General features: G+C 33.4%; 1 protein-coding gene across 4 annotated transcripts in view; it reads right to left on the bottom strand.

Annotated features, from left to right (window-relative positions):
• Window positions 1-20,850, bottom strand: part of LOC119638334 (maternal protein pumilio) — a 421,934-nt gene that overhangs the window by 13,463 nt on the left and 387,621 nt on the right. For all 4 annotated transcript variants that reach the window (XM_038035068.1, XM_038035069.1, XM_038035070.1 and 1 more), the window contains 2 exons: window positions 8,139-8,531; window positions 7,249-7,462 (listed from right to left, as the gene is read on the bottom strand). In XM_038035068.1, the coding sequence (XP_037890996.1) occupies window positions 7,249-7,462; window positions 8,139-8,531 (607 nt within the window). The remainder of the gene's footprint in view (window positions 1-7,248; window positions 7,463-8,138; window positions 8,532-20,850) is intronic.

Raw genomic sequence — 20,850 nt, 5'->3', positions numbered from 1 at the left:
TTCGAATATTGTTGACATTAAGAATAAACAAAATGAAGCAGCATAGATTCGGTGAAGCCCAAGCCTTATGCAGGTTTTATATTTCTCATTGCATTATGCGCTTATTCGTTGATTTCAAATATAACAACAACAACAACAACAATAATTCTAATTATAGTACTAAGCTGAGACTAACAAAGGCACATACATACATTCTCATTAGTGATATGTGATACGTTCTGCACTTAACGAAGACGTAAGAAGTAAAGCACTGTTTAAGAGGTAAGTTGCTACTGTACATTTTTCCGAAAATCAATTTTTTTTTTTATAGGTTTCAAGCGTCTCTTAAATAGGCCAGAAAGTCATTAAAAGGCAATTGCGGATGTGGCAACACTTTAAATGATCGAAAAATTTTATTTTTCCAAATGGTTCTACTAAAGTTTTACATCTCTTCATGCGTATATCTTACAGTAGAGAGCAGTGCTTATAATAAAATTTTCGACAGGTTAGTTAATGTAACCAAAATTTTCTATTAATAAACAAGTGAACACATCATAGTCGGGCTAGGGGCGTCTACTAATTACCTTAAACCACATTGTCTAACACAATTCTTATTTTTGCATTGGAAAACAAAAATTATACCCCATTTTAATAGGAACATAGTATTATGGGACTATATATCAAAAATTAGACCTCTTTGCAAAAGAAGTCTTGCTTTCTGTTAGAATGATTGGTTCAAAAGTTGAGGTAATGAGCATGCATTGTTTTGGTCGCAAATGGGCCCTTTCTCTCAAACACTCACTCGTTATATAAAAATCTAATATATGCAATACTGCTGCTCTGCTGGTTTTTTTGGAAATTCAAATTTCGAAAGAAAAAGCTTCGGAGATTCTTAAATTGAAGACTCTGCCTCAAGAAGATGGCCCCAGACTTTTAATATTTTTTAATATTCTTCCAAAATAACCTTTTTTTTAGGGTTTAGCGATTTTGTTAATAAAATCCCCAACGAGGATTTTGATTCATTGTTTCAAAAGCTTCCTCGTATAGACACTCTGAACTGGTGGAACAGTGCGCTCAGGCAAGCCTCTTTTTCTGTAGCAATGGAAAGAGTTGTAATGCTCAGCAACGCTTCCAGAAAGAAAGAAAGAAAGGTATACATCATGAAAACATGCAAAGAACTGTAGCATTAGGCGAAGGTGGGCTATGTGTCATTTAAGGGTCGGGTCGACCTTGGTCGAATATAATTTAATTTTGTTTTTTGTTGCTAATGAGTCATACAACAAATTTGAAGCTATGATTGGTTTTCCAAACAAAGATAGCAATCATTCGTTCAACCGACGACAGGCAACCAGAACCGTAAAATTGAAACGATGTTTATCAAGAATAAATGCATACGTGTATGTATACATACAAAAGAAAGTACTTTATAGAGAACTTTTGTAAATTATTTCGATAGACACATACCGATAAACCCTAACGACTTTTTACTTGGCATGTGTGGCATAAATAATAACATTAGTTATTGATATGGAATTATTTATGAAATTATTTCAAATGCCATGTCTGCAATTTTCCAACAGATCGGACTAATGTGAAAAACTTATGAACTAAAATGTAAAAGTAATTTTTACTGAAACATATAAACGTACACATGCAAAAAAAGGAATGAATACGAATGACGAATTATCTAATGCTACACAATTTAGAAAGGTAATTGCCAGTTAGTTGGTCTGTTCAATTGGTTAAAATATTAAAAAAAAAAATCGAATAAATGGTCAAAGGAAATGCGATTCCAATACGAAACGATTGAGACCACTATAGAGGGATTTTCAATCCGTTTGTAAAATTAGAAAACCGCATAATCGATTAAAGCTTCGGTTAGCAGTCAAGTGAAGTTTAGTTGTTGTCCACTGTCGAAAGCAGTGTCTTGTACCTTTAAACTCATTTCTTTTGCGTTTGCAATCAACAAATATGGGAATCATTGGCTTGGGGCTCGCTTTCATTTCCTAGTGCTAGGAAAAACATCTGAGTCGTCATTTAGATGAAAAAGTATACGGACATACGGAGATAAACAAGATAAAGGTGTCTAATTCGAAAAAAGAGTACAGGCAAACCTGTTTTTGTGCGGTAGATAGGGACCGCAGAAAAAAAACCGCACAAAAAAAAATATTCAAAAACTTCATAAATAGCTATAAGAAATAATTTTTCACAGCATATTAAAGAAAATTTTTTTTATGCGGTAGAGAGGGACCGCATAAAAAAAGTCTCACTTAGAAAATATGTCAAAGCTTTACGAAATAGCAAGAAAGTGCTTTCCAAACAAAATAAATAATTAAATTACACATTGAAACATTTAAAAAAATTTTAATTTCTAATTTTAAACAAGGAGAAATTTTCAATATGTACATAATTCAATACTACTCGTCGTAGTTCAAAACGCGCATATTTTTGCGATGAACTGCTTCGTAATCGCTTTCGTCACTTAAAGATACTACAGTCGATTTATTTTTTGTTAACATGTAGTCGGTGATAAGTTTTTGCGATTAACTAAAGTTATTAGATGGCGCAGTATGTATTGAAATTGGCTGATGCAATATATGCATAAGAACATTGAGCATGCCTAATGAAGTAGGCTGATGCAATAGGTATGAAAATGGCTGTTGCAATGTGTACATACACACTGATAGCAAAAAAAGTGATGCCAACGCAGTTCAGATTGACCTAACCTCTCGGCGAAATTCAATGTGTCGATATTCATATACCGCACAAAAAAAAGAATCGCACAAAAAGAATCGCACAAAAAAAAGAATCGCACAAAAAGCATCGCACAAAAAAAAGCGTAATTGTGTTAATCCTTCTCCTGAAACAAAAGCCTTTACATGAGTTGACCATAATTAAAAATAAATTTTATAAAAAAATCGATTATGGAAACAAATAAAAACACTATAGGCGGAGCCACGGTCAGTTATTAAATACTCGTCCTACAGTTGTTCGTACAACGACTTTTCTATCCGATCAGAATCTTTATCTGAATTGATCTAGGCCTGTCCATCTATCTGATGTCTGTCTATGTAAACTTGTGTTCAAGCGGCAGGTCCCAATTTTTGAGATATTTTGATGAAATTTGGTACAGTGTTTTGCCCAAGGACGAGCGCTATTGAAAATGGTTCATATCAGTCCACTTTTTCGACCACTCGTTATATTGAAAGTCGTCAAGTCGTTATATCGAAAAAAACTGTAATTTTCAATTCTTCGGTGAAAGTGGTAGTAGTATTTCGGCTTTCTAAATTGGTATGAAAACTTTAGATCGGCTGGGTCAATTTTTGAACCCACTCTTATATGACGAAAACTGCAGTTCATACTACAAAAAAGTATAATTTTTAATGCTTCACGATAAAAATTATATAGTAACAGTAATTTAATATGAAAAAATGAACTGTGCCAAATTTGGACCATCTCGGCCTATTTTTGGATCCTGCCCCATGTAAAGATTAAACTTGTACTACATTAGTTTGCGTTTTGGGTTCGCTTCCCCAGATCTACGCACATGAAATATATGCTTTAATATATAAACAAGATTTAATTTTTGTGTTCTATAATAAATATAAGAATTGTGTTAGACAACATTATGTAAGGTGTTTAATGTCCGACTATAATATCCCTTCTCGTTAAATATAACTATGCTAAATTGTGAACACATATCTCGATTTTTAAAACTCTTGGGCACAACTTCTTGTTATGGAAAGAATGCCTCCATTTGCAAAGAGATGTAATTTTTAGTAGTAGTTCCATAATAGTAAGTTCATATAAAAATATTTAAAAGCCGGCCTAGCCCGGCTATAATGTTTTATATATAAGCTACTAAGCGCTGAATCTTTATTTGTAGTGCAGCGTCAACGAAAGATATATGTTCGTCTTTGTGTACCCATCCGATCGATGTCAGGCGACGCTGTATGTTGAAGTTTCGTGTACATCATAGTGTCACCCAACATGAAATAGTCGTTTTTTAATGTATGACTAATATCGTCCGACTTCGCACGAATTATGCTTTGCTTGTATTCTGTTTTATTTGTCGGTCCACACCATATAAAGCTTTAACTTTTAAATCAAGGCAAGAAGATAAATGTAGGCAAGTATGTCAAGCTTGTTTATAGTTGAAAAAAACAGAGGAAATAATGATTTTTTAATTAATTTTCATATATTGGTAAACAAGCTGGAGGAGAAAAATATTAAAAATAGGGAAATTTATATAACGCATCAATATTTTAAATAAATAAAACACTATTCTATAACATACTAAAAATTGCTTTGTATAATATTAAAAAATGCAAACGGTTGATAACATTTTTTTTTTTTTTTTGTATCAATGTTATTTTATAGGCAACACTATAGGAAGTTGGAAGCATAGTAGATTTCCCTTGCCTTTGGTAACATTAAAGCACAAGCATTAATGTGTTTTTGTGCAACACTTAATTCGTGTTCCCCTACTTATTTGGTTTTGCGGATCGTCACCTCGTCACATCACATAGCATTTCAAGTATTGAAATCTTTGTAGATTTTGAAATAGGTGACCTAAATAGCGCCACATAATCTTAGGTAATATTATGTCAGATTGCTGCTTTCATATTACAGTATGTAAAATATTGACAAAGTGAACACGAATTCAACTATTAATTTCAAGTGTAATAAAATAAAAAATTGAATTTCAAATGTAAATAAATAAATAAAGTTCTGTTAAAAAGTACAGGTCACGGTTTGAAGCACAAAAGGCGTAATGCAATCCACGAGAACTGTTTTAGTATCAATGACGAAACTTCATATTTGTGGCCCAAAGTTCTTACTGCGTGTACGGCGAGATCACAATGTTGCGGTGCATTAAAAGCTATTCGAATCCCTTAGTATGGCAGGTTACCAACAGCAAATGAGGCAACTAAGTTGACTATTTCGTATTGAATGATGTGAGATGATGATAGTAAAGGCGAAAATTTGCATAGAAGCGCTCAGTTAAGTACTGCAAGCAAATCTAGTTGAGGAATACATTAAAGGCAAACAACTGTGAGAGTAGGGACTGTCTAAATAGTGTTTGCATTTTTATGGTGGACCAAACAAGTGAGCCTTTGTCTGAATAGCTTCAAAACATGAGTTTTAGTTTCCTCCTGATTCCAAATCACTTCCTGAATCGATCGTCGATGTCTGTCCGTCTGTCCTCCAGCCAGTTTTGTATGAAATATTTTGATAAAACTTGATACGCCTTGATACAGGAACGAAGGCTATTGAAAATGATTCATTTCGGAGCGCTCTCTCGGCACTTTAGGGTAGTGTAGGGCACTTATTGAATAGTCTACAGTGTTTTTACTTGTTTGAACAATAATAAAATTAAGCAAAAAAAATTTTGCAAAAATTTAATTATGGGCACATAATTCATCCAGCAAGAGCTGTAAAAATTTAATAAATCTCGCACAAAAAAACAAAAATACATAAAATTACAGAAATAATTTTCGTTAATTATTTACAAATTGAAATGTGTTTATATTAAAGCCATTGAGAATAGTTTTGCATGGATAGACAGACACAATAGCAATGAAAGAGCTGAGCAATATAGCAATGTTTGCAATTCAATTTAAATTGTAAGGTCTTTATAACATAAGAAGAACAAGATGTGTCTAGTTGGGTATCTAAAATTCGCCCTTAGGCGAGTAATTTATATTTATGGGGTTTTGTTTATTACTATCACATTATATTGTTTATATCAAAGAACAGGTTTTGTTTTAAATTTCATTTATAAGGCCATTCAAAAAAAAAAAAAAGGTTAATAGGTGTTAATAGCCAACACGCACTTATTTGTTATAAACGTCCGGATATATATTTTTGTATATATTACATATATCGATCTACATATATGCATATATATACATGTATACATATATATATATATATATATATATACATATACATATATATGCAAGGATTTATATTTATAAACGAGTTAATTTAAATTTTATTTATTTGCTTAAAGCGCTACGACTTCATGGTTAATCGAGCATTGTTTTTAAAGTTAAAAAGGAAAAAAAAAGTTCAATAATAACCATAATAATAATAATAATAATAATAACAATTCCCTTTTTACTTATTATAAATAATTTGAGGTTAATTTATGGAATATATTTAAAAACACATATATATATACATATATATATATTTAAGTTGGTATATGTTAGGTTGGCAAGGATGAAATTTGTAGTCAATAACATTGCCTTTAGATTGTCAACGCTCCGTTTTTTTTTTTTATTCGCCGGTTTACATTGTAAGCTCTAGACAAGTAAAAATACTATAGGAATGGGCCCATCATTAAATGTCCTATATCATCACTTTGCTTGGTACAGTTACATGAAGAACGATTTTTCAAAATAAGGGTTGTGATCAAAAGAGTGGTTCGATCCGGCACTCAAATATTGGCGACCTGTAGAATAAACACGAGACAATGGGATGGATGGACAGATGGACAAGGTTAGACCGATTCAGAAAGTGATTCTAAGTGTAATACGTATAATAAAAAGTAGATCTATCTGGGCGTTGCATACGTCCGACGAACTTAATATATTCTTGTACCGTACACGGTGTAGGGTTTCGTGACCCAATTAGTCAGAAGATATTTCCTATATTTGTATGTAACAAGTTGACGCTCAGAAAGAAGTTAGGGAAGAGAAAGAGACGGGAACGGCTGCAGTTTACTGATTGCATATCACACTGGTAGGTGTTAAGCGCTTACTAATGGGGGGATAAGATCAAGTATGCTCTGTCGCAATGAGATTTCATTTCACGAATACAGTAGCACTGTGATCGTCGCATTCCCTATCTATTATATCGACTTGGCTACGCAGAAATTTGCATTAATATGAAGTTTGAGTTCGCACGTGGAACTGCAGCATCGCGAATCGAACGAGTTTTAGGGTTACTACGCTGCAAAGTGTATAAAATCGTTTCACTAAAATTCGCAGCAAAGCGATAACATGTACACACGCGGTCGACCAGAACTACAATGACCGAGTAAAGGTGACCAACGGTGAGTCAATTTCCGATTGTCTAGGAATTATCGCTGAACAATCAAAAGCTCAAGTAAAAGCTTTTTTTTCTGTAAGTTTCATCTTTGACAACCTGATATGTATATATATGTTTTTATTTTTTTTTCTTTTATACACACATATATAAATATGTTTATGTTAAGTATATTTAGTAACAATGAGATAGCAGATCGTAATGATTACTTACCTCCAATACTTGAACCATTTTGTTGTGAATATAAATTTTGTTGTGCAGTTTGAGGTTGAGGGGGATATAATTGGGGCGGACCTTGCGGTGGTGGGCCAGCGCGTGTCGCTCCAGGTGGTACCAAGACTGGTGCTGGGCTAACCAAACGCATTGGTGTTCCTGTACGTGGTCCCATAACAAGCGAACCGCTTTGATCAAAAAATGCCGGTATAACCTTTTTTATGGGCAGCAAACACGCCCATCAATCAATCAATAATCATGTACAAGCGCGCGCGCACGGTTGCAAACACACACACACACAAAAATGGTCGAATCGATTTTTATTAATATACATCATACAGTCATAATGAAAGCATAAGAAATGTAGTAGTGTACATGTGTTCGACAAAAAAAAAAAAAAAAAAAAAAAAAAATTGATTGATTATGAATTCCATTTGATTTTGTTTGATTTTTATAGCGATTGTTTTGTACAAGGGTTAGGTTAATTTTGTTTTGTTTTTTTTTTTTGTATTGTTTATTTGTTTATTATTTGGGTTATAAGTAAAACGGATATATATGTATGCATGTATGTATGTATGTATGTATGTATGTATGTGATGTTGTGGAAGAGAAAAAGACAAAAAAGAGAAAAATATTTTTAGGTTAAATTTTTATAAGAATATATTTACAGTATTTATAATTAATATACATATATATACGCGATATACATACATTTGAGTTTTAAATCAAGTTTTTACAAAACTTAAATTAAAATTTTAATTTTTTTTTTCTTTTTTTTTTCATTTACATACATACAATAAATATGATTGATAACAATGATTAAAAAATTCGACAGGTTTTTAAGAATTCTTCTTCTTTTTTTTTTGTTAAGCACTTAGTTAATCACTCACCTGATAAGATTGATTTTCCGCTCCTTGTTGTGAGGGCGTTAGTGGCCTTCTGGGTTGTGTACCTTGTTGTGGTATTAAGTTACCCGGATACATGCCCCACGGTGCTACACCATAGTATTGGGGCATTTGTGCGGCTATCAAACCCATATAAGGTGCTGCATCTTGTCCCGGATTAATCACGTAAGGAGCTGCTTGCTGAGCGGCGTAAGCGGCGTTTTGCTGAGCCGCCAAAAACTGCTGAGAGGCTGCGGCCATTTGCATTTGTTGTGGCTGCATTGTACCATTCGGTGCTCCGGGCGGAGCAGCCGATGTGGCAGCTGCAGCCGCTGCAGCAGCAGCAGCAGCATTTGTGGCAGCAGCAGCAAGACCGGGATTTTGCGAGCGAAATAATTGCTGCAAAAAAAAAGTGGGAAAAAAATTAATTTAAATTAAGTAAATAACACATGTTTAGAAATTTTTACATTTTACAACAAAAATAAGAATAAATAAAAAGTAAATTTGAAAACAAGATATATTGGATTTGGAGTGAATTTTCCGATATCTACGACATGTTCGTCTTTTACTAACAAAAGTGTACGTTTGCGATTTTCTGAAAATGGAAATAGTTCGCCGATAGCTTTTTAAGGTACTTCTGGATAAATCATACATTTTTATTCCTATCACTAACGAATATGGGTATTTTAAGTTGGCCTTCTGGTTGGCAGTACGTAGAAATACACCCTCGAGATCCCATAAAGTAAGAATGATCCGATTAGGCTTCCCTATGCTCAGTTAATCTACCTGTTTTTCCATCTTTCTTTCCTTCCATACAATCGTCCACCAAGTGCCTATCTTTCTTGATATGACCCAGAGAGAGAGGAGAGAAAAGAGTAAGGGATAGGCAGACGTTGGCCGCAAGCTAGTGGGTGTGCGCCCAATCGATGTCTTTACCGACTGAGCACTCACTATAAGTACAACAAGAGAAAACTCGAGCCAGCGAATTCTGACTTGGTAGTCGCCTTTCTTATCCTCTCGGCTACTCAGGCGACGCTTCGTCTTTCCCTTCAGTCTGTCTTTCCTCTCTACACTTCCTGAATCCGTTTCGCCATATGTCTTCTGGTCTACCTCCTTGTCAATCCTTCTGCGTTCTCCCGTGAAACCAACCTTTGTGGCAATGCCAACGTTCGCAACAGTTGAGTTGGAGAAGTGAAATTTAAGATAACAACGTTGAACTTGCCTTTAATTTGTGCATCAATTTACTCAAATGATTGTCAAACAACAACAACTGCGCGAATTTTGGTCGGAACAAATATACTCTGCAATTGGTATGGAAAATGTGCTTACTCAGCCAACGTAAGTGTGATATGCTACATAAATGTATCTTTTGGCTGAAAAAAATAACATCTCGCATAACATCACACAATCATGATAACGTCATAGGGCGTTATAACACTTAAGAAACAAGATGTAATCGGAATCATGGAAATAGTATGTTCGCGATTATTGTTATTGACACCTTTCGATGGAGCATCGCATTTAAAGTGATGAAGCGAAGTGTTACAAAATTTGCGATCTCTACCGTAATTCCAGTCAAACGATGAACAAAAACAATGAACAAAGTAAGGATAAGATGGCAGATTCGCATTGTCCAGCTATTTCACATGACAAAGTACAAAAACGACACGATTGTTCGTTTATATTCGGTATCGAAAAAAATTCATACGTTATAGTGTATCATCCACTCACTATCCATTGAAAGTTTTTCGATAGTGGAAATCGAAAATTGCCTTTGAGTTAAATCGACAAATGAGTACCGTAAATGCGTCCCCGATTGGAAACGTCTATATCCAATGACGTTTTAGGAATAGAACGTCTACAAGTTGCAGGACTGTACAATGTGTTTACAAGACGCTCAAGGGTAAGTGAGTTTAACTAAGGCAAAGTATAATCTTTGTCCCCTCCTATCGATTAAGGTTCTTTCCGGTTTTCATAATCTTAAGAGAAATTTAGCTTTAGCGACTACTTTAGGATTCAGCTTAACGACTACTTAGGATTCAGGATTAAGCTGTTGGGCACCTGAACAGAATTTATTCAACTTTTTTAAAATTTCTGCTGACGTGAGAATCCAAAAATATAACCACAAACCTATCAAATTTAATAAAAATAATTGAGTTCAAATTTTGCCAAGGCGATGACTTTTTAATGTGGCTACAAGTCAAGTTACTCAAAAAGTCAAGAGGTTGAGCAACGCTGAATTTTGTATAAAATAAATATTTATTTTGAATAAACTCATTAAATTATAATTATTCAGATCCTTATAAATTTTGTAGATACACATACATATATATGTATACATAAATATATAGATGAACATATGTGTTTATATAAAATGTCGAAATTATAAATAAACTTTAACTACGTGTACTTGTATGCAAATAAGGAAAGTAATTGCAATTGAAGAGCAAGTTTGCCACAATAATCGCGAAAAAAGCCTGTGTTCCTCGGTTCAGCTATTCCCGGTAACTTATTGTTCTTCGAACTTTACGTTGCAAAAGTGTTTACCAGTAAATATGGTAAACATGACGGAAGGCATTGCAAAGAGAGGTAGTTCTGATAAGTAAACAAGAAAAAAAAATTTTTATACCCTACAAAAAGATTACTTGTAGTAGATACAAGGTTATGTTGAGTGTGTGGTGAAGTGTACCCAACACCCAGAAGGATTCGAAGCAGATCTATCTTTTACTATGCCGATCGATTCAGGAAGAAATTCGTTGAGGATTTAAGTCAGTTTGTTTGTCTGTCCGTCTTAATTTATTGTGATCACACTGACGAGATTTTTTATCAATTTAAGCCTGTCTGCCAGTTCGTCCTTTTTGCTTTCTTGCTTTCTTTAATTTGACGCACACTGACATGTTTAGGCCCAAGTATGGACGCCATTCAAAATGGTTCGGTTCGGTTCGGACCACTTTCTCGAGTTTTTCCGCTACAGCGCTTTATTTGGAAGAGTCGTTATATGAATATAACTGTAGGATGTTTCTACTTGTCTAAATTAAATTGAAAACCATATTACATTCTTATTACATACACACACACAGACAAAAATTAAAAAAAAAAAGAAAAAGGGAAAAATACTTTACAAGTTATGTTGAAAAGTATGCTGCAGAAAAATCATTCAAGTCTATACAAAAACAAATAAAGAAGTAGTAAAGTTAACTATTTCTTCCTCCTTACAGATCATGCACGCTAAACGAAAATTTCAACAACTTGAAAATTATTTTAAATGAATTCAATTGGAAAATGTATTCAACATGTGTTTTCCACTGATTTTATTATGAACATCATATTATGGCGTAGTCATCGTAAACGCCTAAAGCAAACTGTGTTAAAAAAGGAAAAAAGAAAGAAAAGAACGTAAACGGCATTTTAGAAAAGGAAGCAAAATAATACTTGCAGAATAGAAAAAAAAAAAGAGAAAAGTGAAACGTAACAAAAAGTAAAGCGTATATGGTGGTTGGGGAGGATGGAGTGGAAAATAACAAAAGGAAAAAATAAAAAATAACAAAGAAAATACTCATCATTTTCAAGTGTAACAGAGCATAACATTATCATCGTAAATTGAGCAGAGAGAGTAACGTAAAAGGCGTGCAGCGATACACTTCCACACAAATGTTTTAAGGGAAAAACATACAACGATTGCTGTGTTGTTGCGATAACTTCTAGGTGTGGGCTTAAAAGTTGTATTAATAAATAATAACAAAATAGGAATAAATGAATACAATTATATTCCTCTAAATATACACATAATTACACACGCATGCATGGTTGAAAGTCAATCAATCAAATTTTTACGTCGGGGATAAGTAATCGTAACCGTAATTCGCTTTTTACACGATACATAAGTTCTTAAAAAGTTGATAAAAGAACATTAAGAGAATATTCAAGACCGCGTTAAAACAAAACAATTCGTGTAAAAACAGAATTCCTTTTCTTAAACTCGCGTTAAATTAAATTTCGTGGAAAAAAAAAACGTAATAAATGAGATTTAGGTGTACTTGAAAAATCCTACAAAAAGAGGAGTAAGAGTACGTTTTAGTAAACGTATAAAACACCGTACGGAAAAAACAGCAATCGATTCATCTTAATTTTTTATATATCAATGCGTAGCAGGAAGCTGCACACTGCGCCGTGCGGACGCATGATACAATTCGCTTCGCAAATCGCTTAAAAAAGCTTTATCCACATTTTACTATAGTTTTCAGAATATGGATACACTACGTGACCCAGAAGATAAGAGAAGAGAACTCGTCGACTATAAAAGCCTTTGATGACTGTAAAATTCCAAACCAATCTAACCCAATCTTCTTGTCAGAGCATTTATGACTGAAATATTTAAGATAAGCGAATCGAAACGTGTACACTTTGAAGTGATGAAAGCAGATGAAGTTTGAGAACGGCTGTGGCAGTGCTCATAATAACGGTTATAATAGATATATTAGATATATGTCTGAAAAATACCGTAGTGTATAAGTAGGTGTCAGCGGGCATTAAATGCGCCAATAGCATGTACGAGCTAATATAAGAAAGCTTGATCTAGGAGATTGCTATAATCTTATAGATTATAATAAGACCACCGTAAAAAAACAAACAATCACTCAAGTGACATGCCCAAACTTTACAAAATACTTTATAATCTTAAGATTGGAAATTGTTTTTAGGATATAAAATTATTATAGATATAATTTTCCGACTCTTCACCATGTGCATTTGTTGTGCCCCTGTAAAACACCTTATAAATATTCGCGTAAAAAAAGTGCATACATAAAAATTCATATTTTTCGGTTTTAAAAGTGTAAAAACGGTTCATCTATAAATAGTATATTTATAGCAATTCGTATAAAAAATGGTCCCTGAAAATTTAAAAGATATCACATTTTTTTCGAAAGCTGCTCGATTAAATGAAATCGTGTAAAAAGAAAATTGAATTCATTCCTCATGATTGTATTAAAAATTAAAGTCGTGTACAAAAGTTATTAGGCATAGGTATAAAATAAAATTGTTGCCTACAGAAAGGCGCCTTGAGGTAATAATTTGCTGTTGAATTAAAAGGAAAGTTCAACAATAAGAATTTTTAGAGACGGCAGAGCAGCCCAGACATAGCATATTCTAAGAAGGGAATGAAATTACAAAAGCAGCGAAAGAAATCATTATCTCAGCACGCCACTCAAAGTAAATTGCTTTATACATTGGATAGTTTATTGAATGTTAACAAAGCATGGAACACCGATAACGATAAAATTATTAGAAATTACGAGCGTAAGCCAAGATGAAAAAGATTTGAGGAAGTTATTGAAGAAAAATCCACTGGAATTTTTAGAAATTTTTATTTATTCCACGTAACACAGAATCCCTACCAACCAGCTGCACGTTCAATATTCTTAAAGAGAAGCGCAACAGATATTGTGACCCAAATTTGTAGTAGGAAAGTACACTAAAAAAAAAAAGAAGAGAAACAGAAAGATTTCCACATATTATGTATAAAGGAAATAAACAAAAAAACACACATACCGATTATATCTATATATACTATGCTTACGAACTATACCGACAATCTCGTAGGCTGATATGCATAGCGATTGCTTTGATATTTTACGTTATTTGTATGCAAAAATGTAGTAAAATCATCTTAAGTAAAATTCGATGAACTGAAAATTTATTTTCTAAAAAATATTTCTCATGCATTACGTTTGGATTCACATCAGTTATTCCATATCACATTTGGAGAACAAAAATTTTATAAAAATATTGTTATAGATAATATTATTATGAGGTTTCATTTTCAAAGTCATCGAAAATAAGGGGTTTTCTCCCCCCCCCTCCCTCCCTTCGGCCACACAGTCAAGTTGTCTGCATATCACAAAAAGGAATCAAGCGCTTTGTGCGTTTCCCTTTTAACGTTACAAAAGCATACCTTTCACCTGCAAATGGAATGATTTTCGATAACAAGAAGTTCTGGTCTGATCAAAAGCCAGCGACATTCGGGCGCTATATTCTGCATATTTCATTTACAGCGTGACAATTTGCAAGTTCAGGGAAGTAGATGAGGATAGGTTTGATATTTTATGTTAACCGCAGAGTTAAGCGCCACGAAGCATTCGAAATTTGAGAAAGCTTCCATTCCCAATAGAGAGATGATGGAACAGTTCCTAGGGTTTTACGACATCCTCTGCTGCGTCTTTCTAATTCTAAAGTACAAGGCCCGGCGATAAGGAAGTTAAATGAGAAGCGTTAAGCAGTGATCGGCAATGAAAAGAACATTGTCCACAATACAGAAAGCCCCCACTATCCTTACTCGAGTGTTAGAATCACGTCATGAACACGGACCACACAAGATGGGGCTTACCTAGCATTGTCGACGGTTTTGGATAAACCACAACCAACCGGAAACTCTATTTAAGACTCTGCCCAGTTATAAAGACGGTGGAAATTTTCGCATACTAACTTGGCGTGGAGTAAAAGTGTATGGGTGACCTATGCTACCAATGGTTTAGTTTTCAAAGCTTTCGGGCATGCTTTATCCGGTTTAACGTGACTCTTGTATTTGGATTTTCATTACATTCTTGAACACCATTTTTTTCTCTCACGATGTATACGATGGATAAGGTGACGATGGTTGTTTGGGTGAAAAGGAGGGCGTGTATTTTTTCCGGAAAACAGTTTTGCAAAAAATTTAGAATACTACCGTTTTTTTTTTTTACCAATTTCATCGATTCTTCGTCTCCCTTTCCTTCGACTCGTGAAAGGAGAAAATGGGTGGGTGATGTATGCTTTAGAGCGATTATACAGAAAAAAATATGTGAAAAACTAGTCTTTTTCTTTTCTTGTCCCTTACACAATTAAAATGTGAAAAAAACTAAGTTTGCCTTTGTACGCATTACTAAAAAATAGGTAAATGGACATTTGATCAAAATCTTTGCAATATCTAGAAGGAAACTTTAGCAACCCTTGAGCACTGTCAAAAACTGAATCGGTCTGGGCACGCCGGATTGTGCCTTTACGCAATATTGAAAATTTTGCAATTTTTAAATTTGGCAAAAGGATTGGAACTTCTCGCCTCCAAGTTGGCCGAATCGGTGGAAGCACACGACTGCGGTGCAAGGTAAACTAAGAATACCTCTGCTCTCAAAAATCAAGGAAATTTCTGCTCAACATTCATCAGAACTCGTAACACATGTAATGGTAAATGTTATTCATATTACATATATGCATTCTTACAGTACTACTCGTACGCGGTATAAGAACGGGAAAAAATCAGCCATTTAAAGTCAACATTATCCAGATTCAAAATTTAGTTTTTTTTGTGAATTTAGTTTCTTTCTTTTCTTTCAAGTAAAGATAATGTCGGCAATTTTCAAAGATAATTGCATTACGTTGAGCCGGTGCAACAGAATGCTTTCAAAATTACGTAGGAGTTGCCTTAAATTCACCTTTGAACTCTTAGTACTTAGTCACCGAGTTAACCGTAATCGTTTAGCAGATAATAAATGAATGAAAATTCTGTGTCAGTTAATTGAAACTATATGAAACCACCCAGAATATTCCGTTCATGTTTTAAGAAATTTAAAGTATGCTTACTTAGCTATGACGTAATACCTGCTTTATGACCTTGCTTCATTTATTATCCGATATAGCGATTCGATGGAGATTTAAAATTAAATTTTTCTCAACCAGCTTTTGGAATTTTGCAAACTTTAACAACAACAACAAGAAAAACTTTTTTCTATTTTTTTATTTCATATTATTATTAGTAATAATTGCAAACATGAAGTTTGGTTTATTGTGCAGGTCTTGTAATAATTTCAAGTAGAAACCATTAGTTACAAGTCAATAACAGAAGCATTAGAAAATTATTTTATATTGTTAGTTCAACTTAATCACATTTTACGAGTATATAAAATATGGGGGAAAAAAATAATAAAATAAAAAACACTTGGTTTTGGACGAACGCGCGGGACACTCATCACATTTGAAAAAAAAAAAATAAATAAATAAAATTGTTAAGCGTTTTATTAATTGTGATGGATAACTAAAATCCGCTATTGACTGTTTTAGAGTTTCAAGCACTTTCAAATTAACATTCGATGTCAACATTAAAGAAGAATATGTGAAGAGAATTTTTGTAAACGTGAAGGGGCGAATTAGCTACGACTTTCCTAAGCTGCTATCCAGTTAAGCTATTTGTGAAGTTAAAGCGGCACGTGTTAAACTTAAGCTTTAAGTTACCTTCTCGCCCACACATTTTATGGCCGGGATCAGGCAACTAGCATACACCTTAAAGCACTCGATAATTGCCTAAGATGAGTATGTAATAATTAAGTAAATTATTTTAAAAATGGGGTTAATTGTAAAAGAAATTTTATAATTTTGTTTCTTTAAATTATTATTTAGTTTTATTTCATGATAACAACAAAATTATTGTCGGTGTCAGAAAGCTAGCATATGCTTTAGGGCATACGATAATTGCCTTAGATGAGGAAGTAATAATTAAGTAAATTATTTTCAAAAGTGGGTTAATTGTAAAAGAAATTTTATAATTTTGTTTCTTTAAATTAGTGTTTGGTTTTACTTCATGATATAATAATAAAATTATTATTATTAAAAATTCATTGGTTCAATAAGGAAATTGAATAAAATTTTAATTAACAAAAAAAAGGAAGCAAATTGTAATTTGTAATAAAAGTGGTACAAATCTTGATTATACATTATATTAGAAACATAGTCCCACCACTATATTGGAATCACCGGCTCATCCGGCTCATCACCATAAAGTTATCTAATTAAGGTCTTTTCACAATAAAACATTGTATAAGAAGTGGGCGAAAAAGTGGTCTGATCCAAACCATTTTCAGTAGCATTCGTATTCGGTCCAGAATTTGTCAGTGTACCAAGTTTCATCAAAATATCTCAAAAGCTGCACAAGAAAATAATACTGACAGATGGACAGACAACAAGCTTAGAATTATCTTCAGAATGATTTTTGAAATCGGTCGGTATAGTAGGAAGTCAAATTCTCAAATTCTTCTGAATATTGCTTACTTCTGCACAAATTTAATGTACTATTGTACCACAAGCGGTGCAGAGTATAATCAATATTTTGAAAGCACTGAAGGTATAGTATAGGTTTTGTTGTTGCGAGATATTTTAAGGTTTGCATTTCAATAAATTTAAAAATATTGCTAAGCACTAATAGACATAGTATTTTTGTATTTTGTGGTATTAGATAATGCAAGTTTATTATTCAATAGCGTTTACGGTGCTGACTAAAAAACTGCACTTTCCTGTACATAAAGACGATTGCCCTCAGTGCAGTTAAGGGAATAATACTTTATATGCCATATATAATTTGTGATACAAGGGTGTCTTAAGTTTGCGGGAATGAGTGCAACACGCAAGAAAGACTTGAGATAGACCCGACGTTTCTTATCCCGATCGATTTAGTATGACTTTTTGTCCATCTGTCGGTCTTGTTTTCGTGTGTGCAACTTACGGATTACAATTTTTGAGATATTTTTTTCAAATTTGATAATCCGATATGTTTAGATCCGAGGACATACGATCCCAAAAATGATTCGGATCTGGCCACTTTTTAAACCGCTTTTTATACAACAGTTTATTGTGAAAAGTCGTTTTATCAACAGTTCTATTAATCAAAGGGAATAGAGTGTTTAATGGTTTGGCTGCCATGTCCCATTATAACGTTTTACTTGCTTTTTGTTTACTTTTTTCTTTCAAGACGTTCTTCAATTATCAGGTTTTTCTTTTTGATGTTACTTCTGCGTATTCTTTGCATGGATATAATATATTCTGTTTCCCTATTTAAACTGGCTTCAACGTTTCTCTTCAAGAAGCTTTAGTTTGATTTAAGGAAATATCAATTAAGGGCTTAATGTGAATCAATCTTTTACCGACCTTATACCGTTTGATTTAGAATAACCTTCTGAGTCGATACGAGCTTGTTTGTCTACCTCTACAAAGTCGCGTTCGTTTGGTAAGAATGATTGTTGTCACAATAAAAATTTGTGATCAACGATATTTATTTCACTATCACTGGACTGAACAATCTTCAGCGACATTAACTCCAACTTTGTTTCTGTGTTGGCCAGTCCACATATCACTATAATCTACCACCACACTCTTTAAGGGTAAAAAGCAACAAAGTGCTCCGTTTGAATTTGATATCTCATCCGCAACTTGATAATCATCAAAATTGGGGAAAAACTTTGATTCAATACACAAATATATCGCTTATGGTATACAACTGATACTGTTAGCTTAGGTATAGACTTTGTCACCAGAATGAATGGCGAAGATGCAACTTTGAACATTCCATGATCAGCGTCGTGTGCATCGACTGATTAGCTCGATAATACTCAATTGAAAGAGAGGAAGGGAAAAATCATCGAATTTACTCGCTGACCATATTGATAGATACTTCGCTTTACTTTATCATTTTCATCAATAGATGTTGTCGCTGGTCCAAATTAATACAAGCACGAATGCTTTGCATGATGCACGATGCGAGTGCATTCAGCTTCAGCTTCACTACAGCAAGTGCCAAAAAGTGTCACTTGCAATATGGATGTTTTTTCTTTTATACGTCATTTACGCCATAAAATAATTAGAATAAATAAAATAAAAAAAAGAAAATGAAAAATTTAAAGAAAGTTCCTTCAAAATTTCATTTTATTCTTTTCGTGTTTATCCTAACATAACGTAATGTATGTTTGATTGCAAGTCATTTTTGTTTTTGTAAAACAATTGACTTGTAATTTATGTGCGATACAATGTAACCTTCACCCGAGAGCCCACCCAAAACAATGTTTAACATATATTTTTATTTTCTCGTTTATTTTCCAATTGTTGGTCACAGTTATGCGTCACGCATATATATGTATATTCCTTTGTCTCCTTCCCTCTCTTTAGATTATCTTATACATATATATATATATATATATATACCACAAATGTACCGAAGTACTGTGTGTTAGTTTGTTAAATTCAAGGTTATTTATATGCTTGATATGCTGGGCTGGCCAAGTGCTTTATGTAGGCGGTATTGCGTTGTTTTTTTTTTTTTTTTTTTTTTTTTTTTGCTCTTAGTTTGACAAAAACGCATAAGTACTCTTGAACAACAATAAATACAAGTGTCATAAAGGAAAATACAATATAACTGTTAAGAGAAACTTATGTGTGTGTGTTTGTGTTATGTGCTTTGTTAGTGTTGAAATGAAATGTATTGCAAGCAGAAGAAAAAGGTCGCCTATATAGTTTTCAAATATTGAGAAAACACAAAAAGGTGAGTATTCTGAGCAAATACAAGAAAAAAAAAAAAAAAATATTAGAAAAAATTGAAAGCATTATTCGACATAGTTGAAACACTTAAAATTTATGAGAACAGGGTACTTGAATTAATAGAGAAAAACCGAGGGAACGAGAGGGTTAACAATATGAGAAAAATATTTTTTTAAATTCATGCCTTAAAAATAAATTGTGTTTTGGGAGGATCGATAGAAATGAAAGCTTTAGGTGTATAAAGTTTTCCAATATAGAGCTTAAAACTGGTAACTAACTAATGCTACATGGGACTGAACAATACTGGAAGGCTGGTTTACGGTTTACGGTTATGGCAGCGTTTTTTTTTTTTATTTCTATTGTCAAGTTCTTGTTTCTTAATCGCTATCTTGATCTGTGGTGTCTCTCTCTTTGTCCATTTGGTGTTTTTCTTCTGATATTTGCAACAACCGCTGCACTATGGTGTGAGTTCGCTTGAATGCTGTCATCGTCTTCTTTTTTTTTCTGACTTAGTTACCATCTCTCTTCCCTACCTAACACTATATATATCAACTTACTTACTTATATTCCACTTTCTGTCGTTCAAACAAATGCTTTCGTTAATTCCATATCCATTGATGGCCCCCAACAGGTGGAGGTAAGTAGTAATGGTTTCGAAAATAATGATTTGATTTTATTAATTTGTCCAAAGCTTTGCTCATTCTTGGCATTTTCATCATTTCATTTAATTTTATTTTCCCTGTGAACATGAAAAGTTCGTTAGCTATTTTGCTTTCGAGCTAAAATATGATATTTTACATACGCTATCGAGTGTCTAACACTCATACGCCATCAAGTACCATTAACCCAATTAACGAATGCTGGTTAACGAGAACTGTTAACGCAAAATGCAAATTCGTAATCGAGTTTGCTTAACTACACGAAATATAAACCGACCCCCTGGCTCTATTTTGACATCTCTATTAGTAAACTTTGCGACTTTGATTAAAATAGTTTCTTTAAAGTTTTATGCCCACCAAATGCTTGGAAACGTCACTTTTCCTGTTTAATTTGCTAGAAATTACTATTGAAACAACGCGGTAAGCGCAATTTTAAAATAGTTCTTGAGGATACCATTTGGATTGATAAGCCAGTTTTAATGAATTGGTGGTAAAGTGCTTCCTTCAATCCAATGAAATCATCATTGAGTAATGTTACCCTACACGATACAATTGTTACCTTACACGCACGATAAAAGCAGAACACAACCGTGATGTGTCAAGATTTTTTATCACGATCGCGCTCTTAACGGAAATTTCTATCCAGTACCGAACTGAATTGCAAGAATCTTATTACTTGATAAGTTTTTAGTTCACAAAAGATTCGTTTGTTTAATTAGATTTGA

Source organism: Glossina fuscipes, unplaced genomic scaffold (assembly GCF_014805625.2).
Source record: "Glossina fuscipes isolate IAEA_lab_2018 unplaced genomic scaffold, Yale_Gfus_2 88, whole genome shotgun sequence".
NCBI classification, from domain to species: Eukaryota; Metazoa; Arthropoda; class Insecta; order Diptera; family Glossinidae; genus Glossina; species Glossina fuscipes.
Note: the sequence above shows the minus strand (reverse complement) of the source record. Positions and strands in the feature narration are given on the sequence as shown.